We start from the raw sequence: 25,927 nt of genomic DNA on the forward strand, positions 1-25,927 counted from the left end.
CACTTCAATATTACATTTGGTCAACTAAAATTAAAGTCAACATATGATTCGGATGTTTAAATAATTACATAAAATCTTGTGGAAAGATACTACATTAACTGCTCCCTCACTCATCACTCATTAATGTCAATTGACACATCGAATTCACCAATTTCCAGATTGCATAATAATTAATAACCACTCATCTTCATTCACCAATAAACAATATTTTTTTTTCTCAACTCGTCAACTTGATTTTGACAAAATAAAATAGACTTCATTAATACTAAACATTTTATTATTATATTCTTTTCAATAACAAAAAATATTTCAAAATCTCAATGATGTACTACTAATAATTGCCTTTAAATTATTAATTATTTATTTTCAACTTTTCTCATTTTTACTGTGATCACCTATTGGTAGTTGAGAGATAATTACTAGTCGAATAAATATTTATTTTCTGTGTAATTATTTATTCTTGTTGTCAGTAGTTTAGTGGAAGCCATACCAGCTTTTATTGGTCAATCAATGATTCAAGATTTTCTAAATAATTTATTAATAATTTATATAATTCCAGGAATGAAAATGAAAACCTGAATCCGAAAGTCTTAATTATGTAATATTTTTTATCTGAGATGTTAAATGTCGTTTCAATTTTATTAATGTCGTTTCAAATTTGAACCTGATTTTGCCATATTTCTATTTTGATTTTGACAAAATTCGAAACACGAGAACTGTAGTCATTTGGGTTAGCTTTCTAATCCAACTTAAATCCGCTAGATTGGATGCCGTGTGACAAAGTTATGCATGAATGAGTCACATTTTAAATTTTAGATACCTCAATACATCAAAGTTGTGGGCATTATTCATTGATTCATGTATATCTTTCTCGTCTGACATCCAATTTTGGTGATTCAAGTTGGATTAGAAAACTAACTCAGAATACTACAAATTCTATTTTTCGAGTTTTGCAAAACTTGAAAATAAAAATGATTAAATAACGATATTATTAAAGCTCAAACGACATTTATCACATCCCTTTTTTTATATTTAAAGAAAGAAACGGCGAGGCTATTTAAGAAACCCTAACGTAATATTTGTAATTTATATATTTCTATCACATATTTTGCAGTCGCTTTTTTTCTACTTACTTACACGACGAATTCCCGGCTGAAATTCATAATCCACTCAATTGATTTTTTAATATATTTTTTAGGGGTTTTTGTGCATGACTGTCCCCAACCAAACATCTTTATTATTCTAGGTTTATGGGCTATATCTCTTTCACCAAGAAGCCCATCCATTTAATATTTATTATAAATAAATGAAACATTCATGTATATGCCAATATTACCCTCAACCATTTATACACAATTCTTAATTGTAACCCCAATTTAATTAATTTTGTTCACAAAAATCCAATTTTGACTTTTTTTTAGGCATACTTCAATATGCTCCAATTTCACCATTAACTTAAATTAATTTCAATTTGACCCCAAATTTCACAAATTATTCATTTTTGACCCAAAACTTATTTTTTTCCAAAAAAAAAATTTAAAAAAAAAATTTGCCGCGGGATTCCAGCGTTGACTTTTCAATTTTTTTTTCTTTCTCTCGGATTTTTTTAGCCGGTATCCGGCGTTGACTTTTTTTTTCTTTTTTCTTTTCTTTTATTCCGGATTTTTTCGCCGGTTTCCGTCGTTGATTTTTTTAGTGTTTTTTTAAGTTTTTTTTTTTTTTTTCCTTTTACGTCCGCCGCTAAACGTTGACCGTAATTGTGCTGTCACTGAATTAGGTAATTATACTCTCAATGACAGTTAATTAACGTAATTGTACTGCCGTTGACAATACATTTATGTAATTATTATGCCGTTGACAGTAAATTAACGTAATATTATTATATTTTAGTTTTTGTTATTTTTTATTTTTTGTTATTTTTTTATTTTGTTTGATTTGGTGACAAGTCAACGTAATTATATTACTGTCGTTGACGGTAAAATAACTGTAAACACAATAATATTACTGTCAACAACATCAATATTATTATTATTATTTTGGGTTTTTTTGTTTTGTTTGAGTTATTCACGGAGTAACGTAATAATATTAATGTCTATTATTGTAATATTACTGTAAACAAAATAATATTACTGTGGCTGACGGTAATATTACTGTTGTTATAGTAATATTGCTATCAACCACATCAATATTATTATTTTGTTTGAAATTTTTTGTTTGTTTGAGTTATTCACGGAGTAACGTAACAATATTACTGTCTATTATTGTAAATATTACTATGGTTGACGGTAATATTATTGTTGTTATAGTAATATTATTGTCACTCACAGTAATATTAATTCTTTTGGCTTTTTATTATGCTTACATTTGTTGAACGGTCAACATAGTAATATTACTCTATTACACAATAATAATGAGTTTTGTTGTGTTAATATTACTGTGCTAGAGATTAATATAGCATTATTACTGTGTTAAACTATAGGTTAGTTAATTTTATTGTGTTTAACAGTAATATAGTTAATATTACTGTCAATCACAACAATATTGATCTTTAAACGAAAAAAAAGTTACAGAATGAAAGAAATGACAAAAAAAGTCGAAAAAATCAACGTCGGAGACCGACGTTGATCGGCGAAAAAATCCGGAAAAAAAATTAAAAAGTCAACGCCGGAATCCGGCGTTGACTTATTGATAAATGAGTTTTTTGTCTCGATCTCTTTATGAATAAGTACCCATTGATGAGTTTATTTGTAATCACCCCTATTTTTTAAATCTCTTATTTTACAGCCATTTTCTCTAGTTATCTCATATTTTCCAGCTTTATTATTATTATTATTATTATTATTATTATTATTATTATTATTATTATTATTATTATTATTATTATTATTATTATTATTATTATTATTATTATTATTATTATTATTATTATTATTATTATTATTATTATTATTATTATTATTATTATTATTATTATTATTATTATTATTATTATTATTATTATTATTATTATTATTATTATTATTTTATTTATTTATTTATTATTATTATTTTTTTTCAACTTGTGATATTTCCAATGAGATAAAAAGAGATCGTCATACACTATTTATGCCAAAAGTAGATCGACACGATTTCGTTGTCTTCCAATTTGGGTCCATATTGATTACGGTCAAATTACGAAAAAAATCCTCATGTTTTGGTAATTACAAGCACACCCCTCAACTATAAATCTTCTCACACGTCCACTCTTACAGTATCAAATTTAACAGAATCTTCTAGATTATATGGAATATTCTCAATTTTGTAACCGTTTTATCCCATTCGAGCTCCACATTTTGAAGTAAGATGACCATAAAATGTGTTTTTTGGCATTTATATGTCGTTTCAATTCTATTAATATCGTTTTGACTTAAAACGTGATTTTGACCATTTTCTACTTTGAATTCGGCAAAATTTAAAAGATGCATATCGTAGTCCTTTGAGTTAGCTTTCAAATCCAACTTGAATCGGGTGGATTGGACGTCGGGTGATAAAGTTACACATGAATGAGTTGCATTTTTTATTTTACATAATTCTAAAAATCAAAGTTGTGGGCAGTGTTCATTGGTTAATGCATAATTTCCTCAACAGACCTCCAATCTTGGCGATCCAAGTTAGATTAAAAGAGTAAACTGCAAAAACTACCCCTGTGTAATCTCGAAATAGCAAAAACCCCCCTGTGATAAATAAACCAGCAAAAACCTCCCCTGTGAAATTATTTAAATAGCAAAAACCCCCCTATGGAACTATTTGAGGGTTGACTTGATATAAAAAGACACAAATACCCCTGGAGTCTTGCAATTAATAAATACTTATATTTTATAAATATTTTAATTATTTTATTTAAAAAATAATCAATTTAGTTGTTTACTATTTTTTTTTATTTCTAAACAAATAAATTAAAAAGAATAAATATACACATAATATGTATATATATAAATACATTTTGAGGGACAATTTTGTCATTTCAAGTCTAAAAAATCAGCTAGGGGGGATTCTGCCTTTAACTAAATTTCACAGGGGGGTTTTTGCTAGTTTATTTATCACAGGGGGGTTTTTGCTATTTTGAGATAACACAAGGGTAGTATTTGCAGTTTACTCTAGATTAAAAGGCTAACTCAAAAAGCTACGAATTCCATGTTCTGAATTTTGCTCAATTCAAACAAAAAAATGGTCAAAATCACGTTTGAAGTCAAAACAACATTATTAAAACTAAAACGATATATAACACATCCTCATTTATATATATATATATAAATATTTAAACGTGGCGCGCGTGTGGATATTTCTTGTGGGTGTTCGAAGTTTTTTGGGTCAATTGTACCAATTATTATTTATTTTTTCGCATAAAAAATAAATTGTACCAATAAAGATTAGAGAATAAAATAATACAATTTTCCTAAAATTCCTAAACAATAATTGATCAAGAATATATTTAAAAATACAAGTGGGGTACGATAAGTTCTCAGCTTTTTCTATATAAAGAGCCACCTTTCATAAACATTTGTAAGAACTTCATTTTATATATAGATCTATATATATATACAAAATATATCTTTAGTGTTAATTAATTATAATAAGTTTAGAGAAATGGGTTTAACTGGTAAATTAATTGCTGCGATAGAATTCAAGGCTGGTGGAGATGTGTTCCATGAACTCTTCAGGCACAAGCCACATCACCTTTCCAATGTTACCCCTGAGAAAGTACAAGGTTGTGATCTGCATGAGGGTCAATTTGGTCATGTTGGTACTATCATCACTTGGAGGTACACCCATGGTAAGACTATAAATACAATTTATTGTATTTTAATTTACTATTAAATTAATAATTCTTCATTTGTATTTATTAAAAAAATTAAAAAAAATCGAATATATATATGCAGATGGGAAAGAGAAGAAGGCTAAACAAGTGATCCAAGCGATAAACGAGGAACAAAAATTGATGGAATTCAAGATGCTCGAAGGAGATTTAATGGAACTATACAAAGCTTTTCTTATAACAATCCATGTCGAGACGAAAAATGGAATCGATTTGGTGACGTGGACTTTGGAGTACGAGATGTTGAACGAAGACGTCGAGCATCCCCTCTCTCTCCTCTCCTTCTTCATCGACATGACCAAAGATATCGAGACTCATCACGTTGAGAAATAATTTATAACCTTGAATTAATAATAATATTGTACTTTAATTATATGTTTATTTCAATGTTTCATATGCATAATAATTGTGTGTGTGTTTAATTGTTGGTAGTAAGTGGGAGATCTTGGCTTGGCTAGGGTTTGCTTTATTAAATAAGTTGTGTGAAGTTTGAAGTTGTTTTGTTTCTTGTACTATATATATTGGCTAGTATTGATGTTGTATTCAATAAATAAAATATTTTTAAGCATTATTTTAATTTTAGTATATGATTTTATAACTTTAAATTAAATAATATTATCCCCATATTCTGAATTAGTAGCTTTTATTTTAGATAATCACTTAGTAGCTTCTTGACAGTTGGTCACATAAAAACGTGACTAATATTGTTAGCTTAATAAGTAGCGCGCGGAGTCAGGATTTTGTAATAGAGTAGGCTAAAAAATTCAAACGAGCCAAAACATATATATCCCGTTTCGATATCGATATACACATTGTTTCATAAGAAATACACACGATGGAATGAGAGAGATGATGGGCGTTACTTCATTTCGGGAATTTCAAATTCGGAATGAAATAAAGTTATCACAAAATCAGATTTTTTTTGGATCAAAATTTGGTTGAGTTCACAAAATTATATTTCCTTATCCATCCTTAGGATAAAATAATAAATGATTTTGGTATTATAATCATATATTTCAAAAATAAAAATCGATTTTTTTTTTTTGTGGTTCTTCTTTAAATTAGGATGGATGTCGAAAAGTGGAATCTAATGCACGATTTCAGTTCCAATCCCAAAAAAATCATCACAATCAAAAACTAAATACTCATGAATATAAATAAAACTAATTATTCCACATTCAGAAAATTGCAAATACAAAATATTGTCCATCCATTAATTATTTAAACAAAAAAAAATATATATATAAAAAAATATATTTTTGTCCATCCTATTTTGTATTTTGTAATACACGGGGTATATGCGACAATAATAATTGTATCGGATGTAATTTGTATTTAACAAAAAAAAAAAAAGTTAAAAACTCCAAGAGTCATCTGCTTGAGGTGGGTCCTGCAACTTTAAGCCAATTATTATGTATAATTCAATAATTTATCAAATGTGTGACAAAAGCTAATGGAGACATATCATAAACTAGCAAGAAATTAAATTCAGAAAAATAATATGTTTCACTAAAGAAAGACATCAATAATATAAAAACACTGTGTGTTTTCAATGTGTGCTTTTTTTTTTTTTTTTTTTATGCAACTTGTATTCAGAAAAATATTATGTTTCACTAAACTACACAAGAATGAAATCAATAATATATAAAAACACACTCCGGCACCCTGAGGTAAGTTATAATTACGAAAAAAATCTTCTTATTTGTATAATTATTAATTGCGATCATCCCCTCAACTATGTATTGTCTTACACATTCACTATTATGATTACAAATTTACCTAGAAGTGTTCACCTGGTTTTAAGAGTAAGAGGAAGGTGAAATAAGTTGGATGAACTCGGTTTGTAGTCCGATTAGGTTTAGTGTCTAATATTATTGGGTAAATTACAACCATTCTCTGAGGTATGGTCAGATTACGAAAACTCCCCTCTTGTTTGGGTAATTACAACCACTCCCCTCAACTATAAAACTTCTTACACGTCCACCCCTGCGATTTCAAATTTAGTGGAATCTTCGAGATTATATGGAATACTATCACTTTTGTACCCGGTTTATCCCATTCGAACTCCACATTTTGAAGCAAGATGATCATAATATGTGTTTTTTGGCTTGTATATATCAGATTGTGGTGCATAAGAAACTGTATTTTTACATAAAATGTGTACAAATTAAAGCACATTCCACGAAATCTAGATGATTATGTTAAATTTGACATCATAAAGGTGGAGGTGTAAGAAAAAATCATAGTTGGGGGGTTTATATAATTATCCAAACAAGAAGTTTTTTCGTAAATACACCATACCTTAGGGGAAGGCCCGGTAAAGGACGACTCACACTCAAATGTCGTTGGCGCGTTTGCACCAGTTTTACGACAAAGGATAGCACCTGAGGTTCGGTGGATTAGAGTGTAAAAGAGAGTAATAATTCATGTTTAAACTAGATCTTCAATTAGGTTTCATTTCCATAAATTTAAATTAATAAATATAATCGAATGAAATCAATAAAAACGTCACATTGATAAGATTTGATTTCTGGGACACGAAAAACGTGGTTTGACTTTCGTGGGTAACGTAAGGCTATCTCTTAAAATAAACTAAATGTATGTGGGTGTAATTAATAATTATTAATTGATTTGTTTTATTTAATTAAACAATAAGTTCAACTAATTGTGCAGTTCAACAAACATAAAATCATTAACCAAATCGGAGAACAAGATTTGTCGAGGCCAAATGCTGTTATTGAGGTATTATATGAGTTAAATCTTGTATATCAAAAGGAGTTAACGTATAATAAGACAATTCTAATGATATTTTTGTAATTTTATCCTTTCCACTAATTTGCTAATTAATTTTTTTATTTCCCTATTTTTGGTTAATCAATGATGACACTTTTGTAATTATTATTATTATTATTTTTTTTACGAAACGATCAGCAACTCTGGTTTATATGCTACACCGGGTGAAATACGCCGAGCAAATCTTTACCATTTATATACACATAACACACCCACACACCCACATTAGTGTATGTAGATTAACGGTAAAAAATCATCCAGTGTAACCTTCATCGGGTGTAACATAGAAATAACAAACAAGTTTAATGGTATCTTTGTGATTATCTTTTTTTGTATAGGGGTAATAACAAATAGGCCCATGACAAGGGCACTTAATTAAAAAAGGGACATCCAATTTTTTTGTCTTTCAAATAAATCCAACCCATTCAAACTTATTTGCAAATAACGAAAATCCTTTTATATATACCAAAATTATCCTCAATTCATTGAAACTCAATTTAACTCCAATTTCATGATTTACACCCCAATTTAGCCCAATTTCATCAATTAACCAATTTTAACCCTAATTTCAATTTTGACCCGCCACCACCAGAGACCGCCGGTCGCCGCCGTTGACCGGCGTTGACTTTTTTTTTTTTTTTTTTTTTCCTAAAATTTTTTTCCGGCCGGTCACTGCCGTTGACCGCCGAGTCTCCGGCGTTGATTTTTTTTTTTTTTTTTTTATAATTTTGTTTTTTCTTAAAAAAATTATTTTAATTAATATTACTGTCTTGGCTGCTAAATTACTGTCTCCGGCAGTTATTTAACTGTCGGAGACAGTAATTTAACTGTTAATTGACTCTTTTGTTTTTTTTTTCTTCAAAAATATTTTAATTAATATTACTGTATTCGTTGCTAAATTACTGTCTCTAGCAGTTATTTAACTGTCGGAGACAGTAATTTAATTGTTAATTGACTTTTTTATTCTTAAAAAAAATATTTTTAATTAATATTACTGTATTCGTTGCTAAATTACTGTCTCTGGCAGTTATTTAACTGTCGGAGACAGTAATTTAACTGTTAATTGCCTTTTTTTTTTTTTCCTTAAAAAAAATTATTTTAATTAATATTACTGCCTTGGATGTTAAATTACTGTCTCCAACAGTAATTTAACTATCTTAGACAATAATATTAATAATATTACTGTTCGGAAAAATAATATTCATAATATTACTGTTCGGAAAAATAATATTCATAATATTACTGTCCCAAACAGTAATATTACTGTTTGAGACAGTAATTTAGTAGCCAAGACAGTAATATTAATTAAAATATTTTTTTTCTAAGAAAAACAATTCAAAAAAAAAATAGTCAATGCTGGAGACCGGCGGTCAACGCCGGAATCTGGCTGGAAAAAAACATTTCAGAAAAAAAAATATTTTCTGAAAAAAAAAAGTTTTGGGGGTTAATGTGATATATTTGTTTAAATTCGGGGTCAATGTGTAATATTAATGAAGTTAGAGTGTAATGGATGGAATTGATAAGAATTATATTATTGAGGGTATTTTAGACTAAAGATATGGGGATGAGCTTAATTGAGAGACTGTTTTTTTTGTGGACCAAAATGCATTTAAGTCCCATATGATGGGCCTTTTTGCCATTTGCCCTTTTTTATATATAATTGTTTTCCTCTTATAGTTATGGATGACTTCTCTACATTTTCTTGAAATATGCCGATTATAATTATTTACCTCACTTTTGAAATGTCACCCCGCGCATCGCACGGGGGAAATACTAATACACTTAAAGTGTCGTTTGGCTGGAGAAATTAGTCACGTTTAACCAAATATTTGGATGTTGTTTGATGTTTCGTATCACCGATAACTTGTCTGGTCGATACGTAAATATTGTGTTATCATGGTTTATGTTGCCTTCTAGGCATGTTTTTTATTGCATCAAATAATTGAGTTTAAAAATATGTAACATATTTTTGTTTTTTAGTTTTAAAAATATATAAGTGTATGTATAAAATGCATAATTAACAGTAGACATAAAATGAGATTATATTTGATAAGATCATCAAGATTATGTTCAAATAAATTAAACCACGATTAGCTGGTTAATAATTAATGATTAGTCAACTAATTTGGTCATTAATTTGATGCAAGTAGAACGGGTAGGGGCAAGTCCGGGTTTTACCCGAATATATTATTACTAATATTAAAATAACTTTCTTTTGGATAAAACTATTAAAGACTCACCTGCGCTCGACGTAAGTGGGTCCCACAATACTTAAAAAGGGGCAATCTCTTAATGTATATAATTCAATAATTTTGAATATGTGGCCCTAAATTGGCAATCAAATATAATTGTATTCATCCATGTTCTGAAAAAAGATTAAATATTTAAATTTGGTCAAATTTCACTAATGGTCCTTTATCTTGATATCTATATCTATTTTAGTCCTTCATGTCTCATTTGTTTCAGTTTCATCCTTCATTTATATAATCCATCTCATTATAATCTCTCGGTGCATAAATTTGTTAACTTTAACGGAATTTCTTTAAGATTCGTTGGTATCCGTTGTTAATTATTTTTGCTGAAATATGAAAAAATAGTAAATAATAAATTATAATAAATAATATATGCAGCCAAGAAAAATCTAAAGTTGCAAATTATATGAAATATTAATTTATATTGATATAAAAATAATCTTTTTGAAAAAAATAATAATTATTCATTTAGATTTATTTTGTTGATATGACTTGAATTTATGAACATATCTAATAATTATAATATATCATTTACATTCTTCTATTGATAAATATTTTGTCTTTAGTTTATTATTAAGGAATATTCCATCACATAAATAAACAATTCTGTTATAGTTAATCAAACTATATATACTGAACAACTATAATGATACGAGTTGTAGAGTTGAAGGATGAAAATAAGACAATAAATACACAAGGGACTAAAACAGAACGAAATAATAAAATGAGGGACTATTAATGAGATTTGACCAATAAATTTCCATAACTAAATAAAGAAAGAAAGCAAATAATATAAAATTACCCAAGTTGGTTCTTCATATTCTATATAAAGCACACACCATGCACCTTTCAAAAATATCACTTGAGCAAATTTATTCCTTGCTAATTACTCAAATATCAAATATATATTTTATTTGCAAAAAAGAAAAGAAAAAAAAAATGGGTTTACCTGGTAAATTAATTGCTGCAATTGAGTTCAAGGCTGGGGGGGATGTGTTTCATGAATTAATTAGGCACAAGCCCGATCAACTTTCGACGATTCACCCCGGAAAAGTACAAGGGTGCGATCTGCACGAGGGCGAATTTGGTCACGTTGGTACAGTTCTCTCCTTTAAGTACACCCATGGTAAGTCTAATTTATTATTTTTTTCTTTCTATAAAAGAATTGAGCATTCATAAAAATATACAATTGGAAAAAGAAATTTTTAATTTAATTTTTTTTATTATTTATTTTTATGAATGTAGGTGGGAAAGATAGGAGCTCGAAACAAGTGATCACGGCGATAGACGAGGAGCAAAAATTGATTCAATTCAAAAGCATCGAGGGGGATTGTTTGTTGGAGGAATACAAAGATTTTCTTATAACAATCCACGTCGAGACGAAAAACGATATCGATTTGGTGACGTGGACTTTGGAGTACGAGTTGCTGAACGAAGACGTCGAGCATCCCCTCTCTCTCCTCTCCTTCTTCATCGACATGACCAAAGTCATCGAGACTCATCACATCGGAAAATAATCAATTACAAAATTAAATTAAAAATTACCCCCCACATTTTCTTTGAAAAGCTTAATAAATAATGCTGTGTGCGAGTGTGCTTAATCATGTGTCATTAAGCAATAAGTGGGAAGAATTAATCTTTGTTTAGTGTTTGTTTAAATGTCCAGTTACTGGGTGAAGTTTGAAGTATACTGGATTTGATGCTTTTACTTTGTATTAATATTGTCCAATATAATATTAATGATATATATGTAATTGCATTCCCTTTAATAAATAAAATTTCTTCGGCATATCATGAGTTATAATTTTCAATTTACTCTATTCATAAAGAATGTTTTATTATTGAGAATATCGGATAATAGACTATAGGTTGGTTTTGCAGATGCTACACCTGATGAAATATACTGAATGATCGTAAATCATTGATTTACACATAATAACACACACTCATGCGTATGTATGCGTTTTAGTGAATAGTTATTTGTATAGATATGCGGTTCAAAATCACTCGGTCTGTTACACCAGGTGCAGCATCTAATAGATAAGCTTAGTTAATGCGTGCTGAAGATGCTCCCGATTTGTTTATCACCGTAACATAAGTAAATATTTACGTAAAGAAAACAAAAACGGCCAAAAAATTTGGACGAAAGAAGTTAAAATAATTACAACATTGAATTACTTAAAAACGATGGATGATAATATTAAAATTTTGAGGTTCGGGTAGCGTAAAAATCATTGTAAGATTAATATATTACCAATACTCAAAAGATTGACTTAATACTTGAGCAAATAATTGAAGGGCTAATTTTGCTAGTTAATAAAGAAAAAAATAAAGAATGGAAGCCAAAAGCATATAGTACTATAATTATAATTATAATTAATTATAGAATTATAGTACTAATTAAAGGACCACCAAAAACATGTAGTACTACTAATTAAAAAAAATTGTAAGATTATAGATACTTGAAGTGCACTAAGTATAAGTACACTCTGCCCTCTCGTATAATAACTTGCACAACTTAAAAAAACAAAAAATATGTCAAATTAATTTTATGAATGATGAGTTCGATCGAAAAGACGTCGACAAAAGTACTTAAACTCAGATAAAATGACACCGCACTTTTTTTCTCTACCGACTGGGCCACGTGTTCAGAGAAATTTATTGCAAGAGAAATTTATTGCATCTATATATTATAAGTGCAATTGGGTGACATATAGTGACAGATATTAATGTGATTTTAAACAAGGGGTCATTAGCAATAAACCCTTCATATAGTTAATAAATGGTGATATGTCCACCCCTTAAATCTTTCTTTGTGATAAACCCCTAGAAATTGTATTCCCAATTCTACCCTTATATCAATTAGCATAATTTCACCCAATTATTCCTTTTTTTTCTCTCTTTCCATAATAATAATTTAATTCCTAAAAATATATTTCCAAATTCCTAAAAATTGCTACCAAATTAAAAAAAATGATTTTTTTTTATTTATTATTTTCGAATTTTATTTAGTCATTTTTTTTTAATTTTTTTTAATAAAAATATTTTTTTTATTTTTTTAAACAAAAAACTGAATTTTTTTTGGACAGTTCACAATGCCGAATATGACTATAGTTGAATATGACTATATGTGACTATGTCAATTGTAGTCGTATTATTTCTTTATATTGCACTTTTTTTACATTTTTAGCTTCAAAAATCCGATTATATAGTGTTGTACAGTCATGTTTACCAAATTATATAAAACAACTAAGATTCCCTATTGTTTAGGGAAACAATACAATCAACATCCACACAAAAAATCGCAAAAGAATCACAATTTGAATCTTGTTATTTCAAGTCAACTTGAAACGAGAAGATAGAACATATTCGAATATGACTACAATCATATTCAACAATAGTCGTATTCAAAAATGACTACAGTCATATTCGAAAAAAATACATAAATATGACTATAGTCATATTTGAATATGACTATAGTCATGTTGCTGCTACTGTACAGATCTGAAATTATATTTTCAGGTCTGGAGGAAAAAAAAAAAAGAGAGAGAAATCGAAAGTACATATAAAAGGGGAGAAAATTAACGAACAAGATGGAGGGGGAGTACGCTTCAATTCATCTAACTAAATACATAAATATGACTATAGTCATATTTGAATATGACTATAGTCATGTTGCTACAACTGTACAAATCTGAAATTATATTTTCAGATCTGGAGAAGAAAAAAAAGAGAGAGAGAGAAATCGAAAGTACATAAATAAAGGGAGAAAATTAACGAACAAGATGGAGGGGGAGTACGCTTCAATTCATCTAACTAAATACATAAATATTACTATAGTCATATTTGAATATGACTATAGTCATGTTGCTGCTACTGTACAAATCTGAAATTATATTTTCAGATCTTGAGGAAAAAAAAAAGAGAGAGAGAGAAATCGAAAGTACATAAATAAAGGGAGAAAATTAACGAACAAGATGGAGGGGGAGTACGCTTCATTTCATCTAACTAAATACATAAATATGACTATAGTCATATTTGAATATGACTATAGTCATGTTGCTGCTACTGTTGCTGCTACTATATACATAAATATGTTCCAGATCTGTAGAAAAAAACAAAAAAAAAACAGAGAGAGAGAGAGATAGAGAGAGAGGGAAAGAGAGAGATATTATGTGAGGAATTGCGGTACTATGAATTATGAGATACTTTTTTTTTCGTTACGCATTACTTTGAATTCATTTCTCTTTTTTTTTTAATCTGCAATTCTACTCTATGATTATTGATGATGGTTTTACCGATTTTAATGAATGTGAGTTTTTAATTTAAATACACCGTCACGAGGTTTCCGAGATTATCTAAATGAATCCAAATTCAATATCAAACTTTTGTCCTTGTCAACAAAATTTTAACCCTATGTTATGACTGTTTTTATTTGTAAATTTAAAGAATCCAATGGTATTAATTTTATCACAGAGAGAGATAGAGAGAGAGATAGAGAGAGGGAAAGAGAGAGAAATCGAAAAATACATAAATAAAGGTAGAAAATTAACGAAAGAGAGGGAGGGGGAGTCGACGACAACGGCGATGGCGGTGGTGGCGGCGCGGCGTGAGAGAGGCGGCGGTGGCGGCGGCGTCGACGATGAGCGGCGGTGGCGGCGGCGTCGACGATGAGCAGCGGTGACGGCGGCGCCGACGATGAGCGGCGGTGGCAGCGGACGATGAGCGGCGGTGGCGGTGGCGGCGGACGATGAGCTGCGGTGGCGGCGCGGCGGGGGTGGATGAAGCTTGAAATTTTAGGAGTGTTTTGAGGGTTTAGGTGGAGAGATGGAGAAGAAGATGAAAGTGGTAGGTGGGCAAATAATTAGGGTTATAGTAGTTGAGGGTAGGTTTGTCTTCTCACACTAGTCTAGGGGGGTCTCACTAATTAAGAATGGAATTTGGGTGTTGGGAAAAGTCTTTCCAAGTCAATTGGGTTTAGTTCAAAATATTTTCTATTTGAGGGGTGTATTGCATATTTCCCCTTTAAACAAAGCCCCACTAACACTATCAACCAATATCTAAAGCATGTGTGATCTGTAAGCTGACTACAATCTCATTTATGACATATTTTATTTATTGCATCTTTATTTAAATCTACAAATCAAATTATTCTTCAAATATGTATATCTAACTAATTACACATTACATGATAAAAAAAAACAAATTAATAATTTTATTTTTCTATTCTCGACTGATTGGACCTTACAAATACGAAATCATTCATCTTAGGTCCCGATAAGTATTTGATGGAGAAATATAAATCTCAGTTAGTATTTGAAAGATTAAAAGATTAAATGCAGATAAATATTTGATGGAGAAATATAAATCTCAATTATTCTAATACTAGTACGAAATCATTCATCTTAGGTCCCGATAACTATTTAATGGAGAAATATAAATCTCAATTAGTATTCGTAAGCAATACTAAATTCAAAGATTAAATGCAGATGGAAGCTGAGATTTTGCATGCCATGTCACCCTCTCTGTCTACATTTACAAATCTCAATAATTAAATAGAGTAGCGAACCTAGATCTGATGCCGACAAGGAACCAACCGACCTCATTGAAGTTGAAATTTTCATAGTATAGTTGTTAGTGCTCGATCCTAGGACATTGCACCAACTGAACCAGTTGAGCTATACGATACTGGAACCACGTTTGAGTAGTTGTGATGTAAAACATCCCACCCTACAATAATTGGTGATGTTTACATCTAACTCTCTCGTAAACTGAAATAGTATTTACACGTGCTTTACATTGCACACTTATTTATTTGAAAAGAAATACACGATTGAATGTGATCGAGGGTATATTTTTGAAATGATTAGCAAGAAAAGTTGAAATGATTGATATTTCTATTATAAAATTGTTGAGAATATGGGTTTTGACTTTTGACAAGGGATGGCAACTTCTAGGGTGGGTTAACCTAGATATAAGCACAGTTCGGTTCGGTTCCCGGTTAGAACCGGTTCTTAATATTTTTTTTTATTATATATATATATATATATATATATATATATATATATATATATATATATAACTTAAAAAATAATTTAAAAAATAACTTTTAAAAATAGTTCTTTTTGTAAAGCGGAAAGTATATTTAAAAAACTCAATTTTTTTTTTAAATATGTAAGATATTTTTTGTTTCATTTTACCGTTGGAAATATTTTTCTTAATACTTAAATATATTTAAGTAAAAATGGTTTGACAGATGGGTCAGTTTTTAGGCTGTTAATCGACCGACCCAACCCAGACCCAGCCCTAGTATATATATATATATATATATATATATATATATATATATATATATATATATATATATATATATAGAGAGAGAGAGAGAGAGAGAGAGAGAGAGAGAAAGAGAGAGAGAGAGGGAATTAATATTTTCTTTTTTTTCTTTTTTTTTTTTTAAAAAAACCCGGTTCAAACGGTTAGAACCGCAGTTCTAACCGTCGGTTCTCGGTTCCGAAAATGAGGAACCGGAACCGGAACCGAACCGATTTTTTCAATTCCGGTCAAACCGGTTCCAATTCGGTTCTAAAACCGTTGACCCCGGTTCGCTTCCGATTTCGGTTCTAACCGAACCGGTGGTCAGGTCTAGGTTAACCTAAACCCGAGACCCGACCCGCGAAAAATATATAAAACCCAGATCTTACGTAGCTAAAATGTTTATAAAAAATAAATAAACTAGGTTGATTGACAAATGTATGTGGAAAGTCTACATATATAGGTTGATTCCCCAGTAATACTTTTTCTGCACACTTGGACGAACGGAGAAATAATAACTAGATTTATTCCGTTTTGACGGTAACTGTTACAGACCGGCCTTCTAACGGTCGTATGGCTTCGATATTATTCTGTACTTCGAATCTACAAAACATAATCGAATACAATTCGGGACTTCCTCTCTAGGCAGCACAGTTTTGTATTTCAGAGTTTTCCGTGAGGACAATTTTTACACAGAGCTTATTCCAGTTCCTTGAGAAAATCAATGTTATCGACAAAAACCTGCAAATTTTCGGAAGATAATTATAAATACGTTATTTTATATGTCGCATTACTTTTTATGGCATATATATATATATATATATATATATATATATATATATATATATATATATATATATATATATATATATATATATATATATATATATATTCGGAATTTATTTTATATTTTCGTACTTTTTATATATCGTAATTTTCGGAAGATAATTATAAATACGTAATTATATTTTTTTTTTAAACCGGGAACGGACACATGAAAATTTAAGCAAAAAATGCCAAGACAACCAATTTGTAGCTGTAAGAATTTTATTGTTCGAAGAGAAGAAAGTACCGTTTTCCAACCATCAGGATCAAGGCATGCAGTGATCTTGGTGTTAAGGCCAGGTAGAGGGCCAGGTTCTCGGGTGATCTTTCCACCGGAAAGCTTAATTGCTTCAGCAGTTTTATAAACGTCGTCTGTCCCTATTGCCATCTGCAAGAAAGATTTAAGACCGTCAAATTTTTCGAATTTTAAACATTGTCATGGTTATTGAAGACATGCTGAGGTGGCAGAAGATCAAGAACTCTATGCAGAAGAAGACATTGAACTGAACCTGAGCATAAGCATTGCCTTTGTCGTATTCCGTGACACCGTAATTGTATGTCAGCTCCATTACGGCACTTTTGTCTTCAGGACCATAGCCCATCATAGCTATTGTATACTGCAGCAAAACAAAACGTTCCGTTAATGAATAAACTTTGCTAAGAGAAAAATAGAAACAGAGTCTCGAAGAGAAGAGGAAGCTGAGCTCAATTTTTTCGCATCAAGTATAATATTCCAATTTCTCCATCACTTTTTTTTGAGTTAATTTCTCCATCACTTAGATCTGAATAAGAAGGGCATATTTACCTTGTACTCGGGATTGTCTCTCTTGCGAAGAAGCTCCATGCCATAAGCCTAGAAAGTAACTTGGATTTCAAAACTTCAACAAAGAACACAATCGCAAAAAAGGAAATGCATAATCCTATTTCACCATAGTATCTCACCTTCTCGTAGAATTCAATAGCTCGATCAAGATCTCCTACTCGAAGCATTACTTGACAAAACGGCTCAGGTGTGGGACCCCTCTCCAGAAGTTCGAACTTATAACCATCAGGATCTTCAACAAATGCAATAACGGTTTTGCCACCTTTGACAGGTCCAGGTTCTCGCGTAACTTTACCACCTTTAGCTTTAATGAGATCTACAGTCTTCACAACCTATGGTTCCAATTTTAACATGCGGTAAATTCAGTCAATCTGAAGAATGAAAAAATCTCAACCCCCATAATCATTTTCCAAAATCACAAGGATTATATCATGCAACAATGTTCATAGGTGCTGAGAATAAATTAACCAACAGAAATATATTTCCCGTGTATGGTGCACATGAAACAAGTATCATCCTCCTTCGTAGAAATACGTGGTGTTTGGAAAAGCTTATTCAAAAGCAGAAGTTAGTGATTATGAGTTCATTTGGTATTAAGTGCTTATTTCTAAACAAGTTAACTTTCAATAGAAAAAACAAGTTCATGGGTGCTTTTCAAATTACAGCTTAAAGCAGCTTATTTTAAGAGAAGCAAAAGCAAAAGCTCAATTTGCAAACCCCTAAAAACAGATTATGAGCGGAAAAAAAAGCTCAGGAGCTGTGAAGCTGTTTCTAAAAGCTTTTGCAAACACCACCACAAATTAACAGAAGCTGGAGACCTCAATACCAATACGTCATATATTTTCTTTCCATATCCCTGAATTCCTTTTGTCTTACTATAGAACTATATCTCCTAAATGTCACAAAATGTTTCCAACGAGGAGAAGATAAATAATTTTCATTAAGGCAATTTAAAAAAAATGTAGCTGAAATTGTCACAAGTTGCAAAAACGACGATCATCTGGTTATCTCATAGACAGAGACTTACATCATCCACTGCAATTCCAAAATGGCCAAATCCAGCTCCAATATCATATTTGTCAACCCCATAATCTGGCAATTTCAACAAATGAAAATGCAGCAGAGGTGATTAGCCAAGGCATATTCAAACACGAAACTTAGAGGTCAAGAGAAGAGTAATATAAAAAGAGTTTAAATTCGCTTACTATAGGTGAGTTCAATCACGAAATGAGAATCTTCCGGCCCATAGCCAAGAAAGGCGTTTGTATATTTTTCTTCCGGTATGTCACGCTTCCTAAGCAGTTTCATCCCGAGACACTCCGTGTAGAATCTGCATCCACCGTTTAGTTATACTAAAAAAACAGTCACTCCGATATTGAATCAACAGAAAGTAAAAAAATCAACAGCCCATTATTTTATGAAAAAAACATGTACTTTATAGTCTTGTCCATGTCACCAACACGATAAACAACATGTAACATCCTCCGCTTGTCTTTTTTAACCCAATCCAAAGCGTTTTCCTGTGGGATAGCAGTACTTGCTTGTGCTGCGCTTTCTGCAGCACTAAGCGATATGCCGCCACTCTCACCTTTGATAAACTTTGAAGCCCAAAGCCCAAATGACTGCAACTGTGGCACCGCTGGAAAACATTCAGATCATCAGAAGCTTTTTTTCAACCCAACAATATCGAAGATTAAACTCATGATTGTAATACTTGATTCTTGAAGATCGACGTAAATTTAATTAAAGAAAATAGATAATAAAGCAATACTAGTGTACTGTAATAATGAATTCAAAGATTTAATGCAGATGGAAGCTGAGAATTTGCATGCCACGTCACCCTCTCTGGCTACATTTACCATAAAAGCTGTTACAACGTGACCAAACTCCGACCGACAAACTACTAAATCAAATGATATAAGTTATATCTGTCATAAATTTTGATTGCAGTACACCAAGATTGATTATTTACTATAAATGAGCATAATTGAAGAGTTAATAAATCATTTTACTCGAGACCGTTTGTTAAAAGCTAGTTTGATCTCGATTTGTTAAAACAAACGGAGATTGAACACATAATTTCATTTGATAAGCTATGAAGCTCGGCTCGAGCTCGATTAAAAAACAAACTATAAAATATGTAAAAAAAAAAACAAGCTACTCGAGCTCGATTCGTAACCGGATTGCTTATTAAACCAAGCTCAAATACAACGTTGAGAGCTCGATAAAAATTCAATGAGGCTTGAACAACCATGCGTCCGGCTCGACTCGATTCGACTCGTTCACACCCCTAATCAATACTTAGTAATTGATTAACACAGCATAAATTACTTCTCCTTCCAGCATAAACCAAAATTGTCAACCTCATCATCACCATAGCTCAATCAAACATACTAGAAGAACAGAGTGTATAGAATTAAAACAATGGACCTCAGCAAAAATTGAAATCGATTTGTTCTAATCGACACCAACACAATATATTTATAATATACATATAAAGAACAGAAACAATCGGTAAACACGATTACTCGCCAAATGTATACATTCATTACACAGATTCAGAAGGCAAATCGAATCTCACAACAGCATAAAATACGGGGAAAAAAAGGAAACGCATACCACTTGCGAGATGAAACAGAGTGAGTCTACGATGAAAAGAATTGAATACAGGAACGCCGGCGCGGGGGCGCCGAGCGAAACCCGGCGGCGACGAGAGTGAGGGTTTAATCGACGACGCCATCGGAATTATCCTCGCCATTTTCCTTTTCCTCTATGTATATAAATATCTAATTATATATATAAATTATATTTTATAATGATATATATACAAAAAGAAAATGAACCAGTAATAAATTGAATAAAATAAACGAGAGTATGTACAGTAATATTGGTTTGATAGGTTTAAGTTTTTAAAAGTAAAAATTATTTATATTTTACTAGTGTAGGTATTTTTAGCTTAGGTAACATTAGTAAAATTGAAACGACATGTAACATTTCAGAAAGGTAAATTATGAAAAATTCCCAAACTTAGGTTAAATTACGAAAATACCCTCACCGATCCGTAATTACCAATATCCTCCAATGTTTGTTTATGTCTTACCCTTTACGGTTTCATGTAATTTTTTTTTTCGAGAGAATTCCCAGAAAATACTGAATCTACCCCTTAAAACGTACAACATATTGAAGGTAGCCATGCGCAGATGTTTAAAAAATGCCTACGTATGCTATTGAAGTTCATACACTAGTACTCCATAAAGTGTAACACATTGCAATGTGATGTTGCAGATAATGAGGTTGTTGCACAAGATATACGAGACTGTTCTTAGAGATAGAATCGGTATCTTACGGGAAATATTCCTTAAAATAAAAAAGATTCGGTGTAAGAAGGAAACAAACATCGGGGGAGATTTTGGTAATTACGAATAGGTGGAAACATTTTTCGTAATTCAACCTAAGTTAAGGGAGGTTTTCATAATTTACCAAAAAAAAAAAGTTTTATTTTAGTATTATTTTATATATAGAAAAATATGTTGTGAGGTTGTATTTTTCAGTGATGAGAATATAAATTTCCCCCCTTATCCAAAAAATCGACCTAAAAAGAACAAGCACCGAATAAGCGGTGAATAAACCAACACCAACAGTAGTAGAAAGAAAAAACACGTGCTCAATCGCCAAAAACAATAAATATAAATAATAAAATAAAATAAAAATAATTGTAAAAATTAAACTCACGTCTTCTTCAGTTCTTCTTTCACATTTTTTGACACACCTTTACAATATTCTTCCCCTAATTCTTGCTTCCCTGTTTATCTTCAAAATTCATCTTCCTCAATCAGGTAATTTACGCAACTCGTTTTGTTATTACTGAAAATTTATCTGCTTTTTCCTTCAATTTTTATTTTTTTTTTTGTTTTTTTTCCCGTGTGTGTATAAGCTTGTCGGTTCTGATTCGTTTCCGCCATGGCCGGAATCGGAGAAGACTTCTGTTTATAGCTGCGAGCTCTTATATTGGTGATAGCGGATCTTATATTTGGAAGTAATTTTTACTCTGTTGAGTTAGTTGATTACTAGATTCTGCTAATTTGCGAACTGTGGATTTTGATTTGATTTTGTTTATTTATGGATTTTTATGAACAGTAACTTCAGCAGAGTAGTAAATAACGCAATTTTTTTATTTTTTTTTATTGTAGCAAGTCTACTAGGTGGAAGTTCAATTAAGCAAGTTTCTCATTGTGTTGGTAGCTCAAAATTACTATCATGAATTTTTTTCTTTTCGATTAATTTCATGAATTTATTTTCGAGATACCGATTGAGATTTGGTTTGGCCGTAAAATTTGATTACCGAAAGTTCTTTATCTTCCCCGTTTTTTGTTGAAAACTTTTGGGCACTTGTGTAAGAGCAGACTGCTAATGCAACTGTCGATAAGTCCACTGACTCTGATACCATTTCTCTTAACTCACTGTTTACGATTTTCAAATGATGCTTTGTCTTTCGCGTTGTCGTCTAAAGATGTTTGCATGATTTTACACCACATGTTTCTAATAAAGGTGGTTTTTTAATGACCGTTTTTTGATATTTTCTTGGAGCAGGTTCGAATATGTGACGAATTCCTAGAAATTTTTAGTTATATCAAAATGGACGATGAAAAAGGTCTTGATCTGAGCTTGGGTTTACCTTGTGGTGGGAATAGCTCGTCACATAAAGGCAAGTACAGCAGCTCATCCGATATTAAATCGGACGACGGTCATGATAGAGGCAGCAAATTAATCAACGACTTCAAGAACTTTCTAGAAGGTGGAAGCCAACAGCACCCTCTAAATATCGGCGAGAACTTCTACAACAGCTTCCCCAATTCTTCTGTGGATCCGGAAGCTTCCAAGAACTCCAACACCGGAGGAAAAATATGGCCGACAAACGAAATCGAAGAGAAAAGATCGAGCGTCGGTGAAAAACGCAAAAACAACTCGGTGACCGAGACAAGTCAACAGAAGCGGCAGGAGAGAGAAACTAACCGCACCGAGTCAACGGATAAGACGAAGGTGTCGCATATTTCCATAACCACAGACGAGGGGTCCACCGCGGAGAATGATGACGTGGCGGATTCGGAAATGGACGGCTCCACTTCGAGGCTAAAAGGTGTGGAGGTTTTAGGACAGAAGAATAGGTTTACCGTTTCTTCGGAGAAGGAATTCAGTGTGATGCCTTACGGTGCTTCCTTTCCATCTCAACCATTGAATATGATGAACATGTCTTATTCACAACCGCCTCATAGCATGATGATGCATGCTATGGGTTCGACCAATGGTGAACGGACAGCTGTCCAGCCGGCTAATTTTCCATTAATGTTTGGGTACTCTCCTGTCCAGCTTCCGGCTTTGGATAGGGATAATTCTCGGGGCGTTGTTTCTCATCATCAGCAGATTCATCCGGTATATTCCGGAAGGAACTCTGTTAATCCAGACACCCACAATGACATTCGGAAGCTAAATCAAGGTTTTTTGCTTCGACTTTTTTTCAATTTATTTATCTCTTTCAGCTTTGCTGGTGGTGAATTATTGCTGGTAAATGAATGGTAGTGGCTAGGGGTGGAAATTGGAACGGAATTTCCAAGTTACCGCATTTTCTGATCTGAGTATTTCCAATTTCGGAACCACATTTTTCATTCCGAATTCCGAAAGTTCCAATTCTTCCGATTTTTTTAACATAATTGGAATACACATTAGATTACGATTTCCGATGCGATAGTATTTTTTACATTATAGGTAACTAGGAAATTGGAAATTCTAAATTCTGCTGACTCCAATTTTTTTTTTCTTGGAGCAATTTTTTTTATTCCAATTTCCGAAATTCAGCTTTCCAATTTTCAATTTTTCCGATTTTTTTTGGACCGGAATTGGAATGAGTTTTTCACTTAAGAAGAAAAAAATGGAATATTTCCGAAAGTGCTAATTTCGATCTGGCCCATCCGATATCCACCCCTAGTAGTTGATGTATGGTAGTAATAACTTGAATATCTGATTCAATATTGGTCTTCTCATCGTACTATTTTGTACAATGGATCTGAATGAATGGTGACTAGTTTTGAATAGGTTTATCTAAAAGAAAAAAAGAAACGGACATGTCATCGTAAGTCGTTCTGATTTATTTGATTTGAGAGCCACGTCGATTATATGGAAATAATATAATTTTTTGAAACACGGGACCTTAGTGAATAATAAATTTAAAACAAAGTTACTATATTTACTAGTCATAACTTCAAGAATTATGCTTTTGGAAGCTATGATGGTTTTATCAATATCTTCATTCCCAAAAATTATTAAATTGATTATGTCTCCGATAATCTGCCAAGCTATAAATATACATGGATTTTATCGAAGATCTTAATATGCATTTAAAATGTCGGCAATCAGGGCAATTATTAATGAAGTAGATAGTTAAAACATGGTGTGTATGAATTTCTATTAGTGTAAAAATGCAATCTTTAGGAGTTACAATAAAGAGAAACTCGATAAACCGAGCTTATATATCGAATTCCTTTCCTCTCTCTTCTATTTTTTTCGTTTCTCCAAATTGTAGGCCCCACATGTAGGCGTTTGTAATACAGCTCGTCATAGATAAGGATCAAAGACTTGTACTAATTAGTTTTCTGTCGTCTAGAGCACATTAAAATACCATTTACAGCCAATGCGCGAGTGTGAGTGGTTTTTCATATCATGGGTCTGTCTGAATTTTAGAAAATCGTAAAAATATCTAAGACAGCTGTTATGACGTACCCTTTGTCTCGCCCTAGTGTGATATATCCATAGAAACACGGAGTACTCTGCTTCGATCTCTTTTCTTGATTCATATAAGACGGTAATCTTGTTTCTTTTCATCGATCAAGAAACGATACTACAGTAATATGCATCTATCTTTTTGCTTACTTCTCAGTAACTAAACTTCACTATTATTTGTTTCTTGATTTGTGGATATAACTAATCTCAAATGGTCCGTTTGTAGTGATTTCGCACAAGCCAACCGAATCTCCAGCTAATGGAAAAGGCTACGGAAAACAACAAGTCGGTGAAGAAGGAGGCTCCTCTTCTCAGACAGAAGGCGATCCAAAAGTCAACCATCAAGTCAAAGATGCAGCTGCTGCTGCTGCGCCAGATCAGCCTAGAGCAGAATCTGCAACTCCTACTGAATTTCCTGCTATAAGACCTGGTATTGCAGCTGACCTCAAATTCGGAGGCAGTGGGTCCTACCCTAACCTACCGTGGGTGTCCACCACTGGATCGGGCCCCACGGGCAGAACGATATCTGGTGTTACGTACAGGTACAGCCCTACTCAGGTAAGGATTGTGTGTGCTTGCCATGGCTCTCACATGTCTCCAGATGAATTCGTTCGCCATGCTGGCGAAGAAAATAATGCGCCCGATGGTTTGGATGCTTCGTTTCCGAGTGGCAATCCCGCTGCCTCGGCTCAAACCTGATTTTGGAAAAATACAAGGGTTTTTTTTTTTATTTATAAAAAATATTAGTTATTTTGTTTTCAGTTTTTGGCGAATAAGTTTTGGCGTCTCGTGCAATTGAGAATGCTGTAGTGTGATGTGCGTCTGTTGTATGTTGTATATCTGAGTTTGTTGGTTCTCGGTTTTGTTTCTTTGTTACTTATATAGCGTATGAGGTAAAAAACATTTTGTTATAATTTGTTGTGATGTTACTTTCGTTGGTCTCGTTTTTGCTCTAGTAATATATAATATATATATACATCGTTTCTTTTATACGTGTACATGATTTATTTTGTTGCCTAGGTTGGATTAATTGTTGCATCTAATCTGTTTCCACATACTACTTGTGGAATTGTTGCATCTAATCTGTTTCCACGTACTTGTTGTGGAATTGTTACATCTTAATTTCCTTATTGGGTATGTGCTAAATGCACTATAAATCATCGAGCGTTTGTGTGTGCTGAATGCATGAAAGAGGTAAGATTTGCACATTTATTTTCTGAAATTTTGAATCTTACGTGGACTCCACATCGATCGCAAACTAATGATGAAAATGAATCAGGAAAAGTACAG

General features: G+C 31.8%; 4 protein-coding genes across 4 annotated transcripts; 3 read left to right on the forward strand and 1 right to left on the reverse strand.

Annotated features, from left to right (window-relative positions):
* Positions 1-4,540: 4,540 nt before the first annotated feature.
* On the forward strand, positions 4,541-5,426 carry LOC105950530 (kirola). The gene is made up of 2 exons (XM_012973895.2): positions 4,541-4,813; positions 4,920-5,426. Exons 1-2 carry the CDS (start codon positions 4,627-4,629, stop codon positions 5,186-5,188), a joined length of 456 nt encoding a protein of 151 aa, XP_012829349.1. The 5' UTR covers positions 4,541-4,626; the 3' UTR covers positions 5,189-5,426.
* A 5,282-nt stretch (positions 5,427-10,708) lies between these two features.
* LOC105950422 (kirola) lies at positions 10,709-11,689 on the forward strand. The gene is made up of 2 exons (XM_012973769.2): positions 10,709-11,026; positions 11,146-11,689. The coding sequence occupies exons 1-2, from the start codon at positions 10,741-10,743 to the stop codon at positions 11,415-11,417; spliced, it is 558 nt and encodes a 185-aa protein (XP_012829223.1). The 5' UTR covers positions 10,709-10,740; the 3' UTR covers positions 11,418-11,689.
* A 4,927-nt stretch (positions 11,690-16,616) lies between these two features.
* LOC105965508 (putative lactoylglutathione lyase, chloroplastic) lies at positions 16,617-20,739 on the reverse strand. Its single transcript, XM_012990059.2, has 9 exons — positions 20,483-20,739; positions 19,298-19,502; positions 19,069-19,193; positions 18,891-18,955; positions 17,983-18,195; positions 17,846-17,893; positions 17,550-17,657; positions 17,288-17,428; positions 16,617-16,956 (listed from the first exon to the last, which is right to left on the reverse strand). The coding sequence occupies exons 1-9, from the start codon at positions 20,619-20,621 to the stop codon at positions 16,915-16,917; spliced, it is 1,086 nt and encodes a 361-aa protein (XP_012845513.1). The 5' UTR covers positions 20,622-20,739; the 3' UTR covers positions 16,617-16,914.
* Positions 20,740-21,563: 824 nt separating this feature from the next.
* Positions 21,564-25,627, forward strand: NINJA (Putative interactor of JAZ). The gene is made up of 3 exons (XM_012990071.2): positions 21,564-21,699; positions 22,454-23,357; positions 24,864-25,627. The coding sequence occupies exons 2-3, from the start codon at positions 22,499-22,501 to the stop codon at positions 25,334-25,336; spliced, it is 1,332 nt and encodes a 443-aa protein (XP_012845525.2). The 5' UTR covers positions 21,564-21,699; positions 22,454-22,498; the 3' UTR covers positions 25,337-25,627.
* Positions 25,628-25,927: the final 300 nt, after the last annotated feature.

This window comes from Erythranthe guttata, chromosome 11 (assembly GCF_056151865.1).
Source record: "Erythranthe guttata isolate IM_541 chromosome 11, IM_541, whole genome shotgun sequence".
NCBI lineage: Eukaryota > Viridiplantae > Streptophyta > Magnoliopsida > Lamiales > Phrymaceae > Erythranthe > Erythranthe guttata.

Excerpts from the sequence above, each read along its gene's own strand:
- LOC105950530 (XM_012973895.2), top strand. The coding sequence starts at position 4,627 with ATGGGTTTAACTGGTAAATTAATTGCTGCGATAGAATTCAAGGCTGGT. Across the intron at positions 4,814-4,919 it reads CACTTGGAGGTACACCCATG|ATGGGAAAGAGAAGAAGGCT; the intron begins GTAAGACTATAA and ends ATATATATGCAG.
- LOC105950422 (XM_012973769.2), top strand. The coding sequence starts at position 10,741 with ATGCACCTTTCAAAAATATCACTTGAGCAAATTTATTCCTTGCTAATT. Across the intron at positions 11,027-11,145 it reads CTCCTTTAAGTACACCCATG|GTGGGAAAGATAGGAGCTCG; the intron begins GTAAGTCTAATT and ends TTATGAATGTAG.
- LOC105965508 (XM_012990059.2), bottom strand. The coding sequence starts at position 20,621 with ATGGCGAGGATAATTCCGATGGCGTCGTCGATTAAACCCTCACTCTCG. Across the intron at positions 18,956-19,068 it reads CGTGATTGAACTCACCTATA|ATTATGGGGTTGACAAATAT; the intron begins GTAAGCGAATTT and ends TGAAATTGCCAG. Across the intron at positions 17,894-17,982 it reads CTATTGAATTCTACGAGAAG|GCTTATGGCATGGAGCTTCT; the intron begins GTGAGATACTAT and ends GTTACTTTCTAG.
- NINJA (XM_012990071.2), top strand. The coding sequence starts at position 22,499 with ATGGACGATGAAAAAGGTCTTGATCTGAGCTTGGGTTTACCTTGTGGT. Across the intron at positions 23,358-24,863 it reads CATTCGGAAGCTAAATCAAG|TGATTTCGCACAAGCCAACC; the intron begins GTTTTTTGCTTC and ends GTCCGTTTGTAG.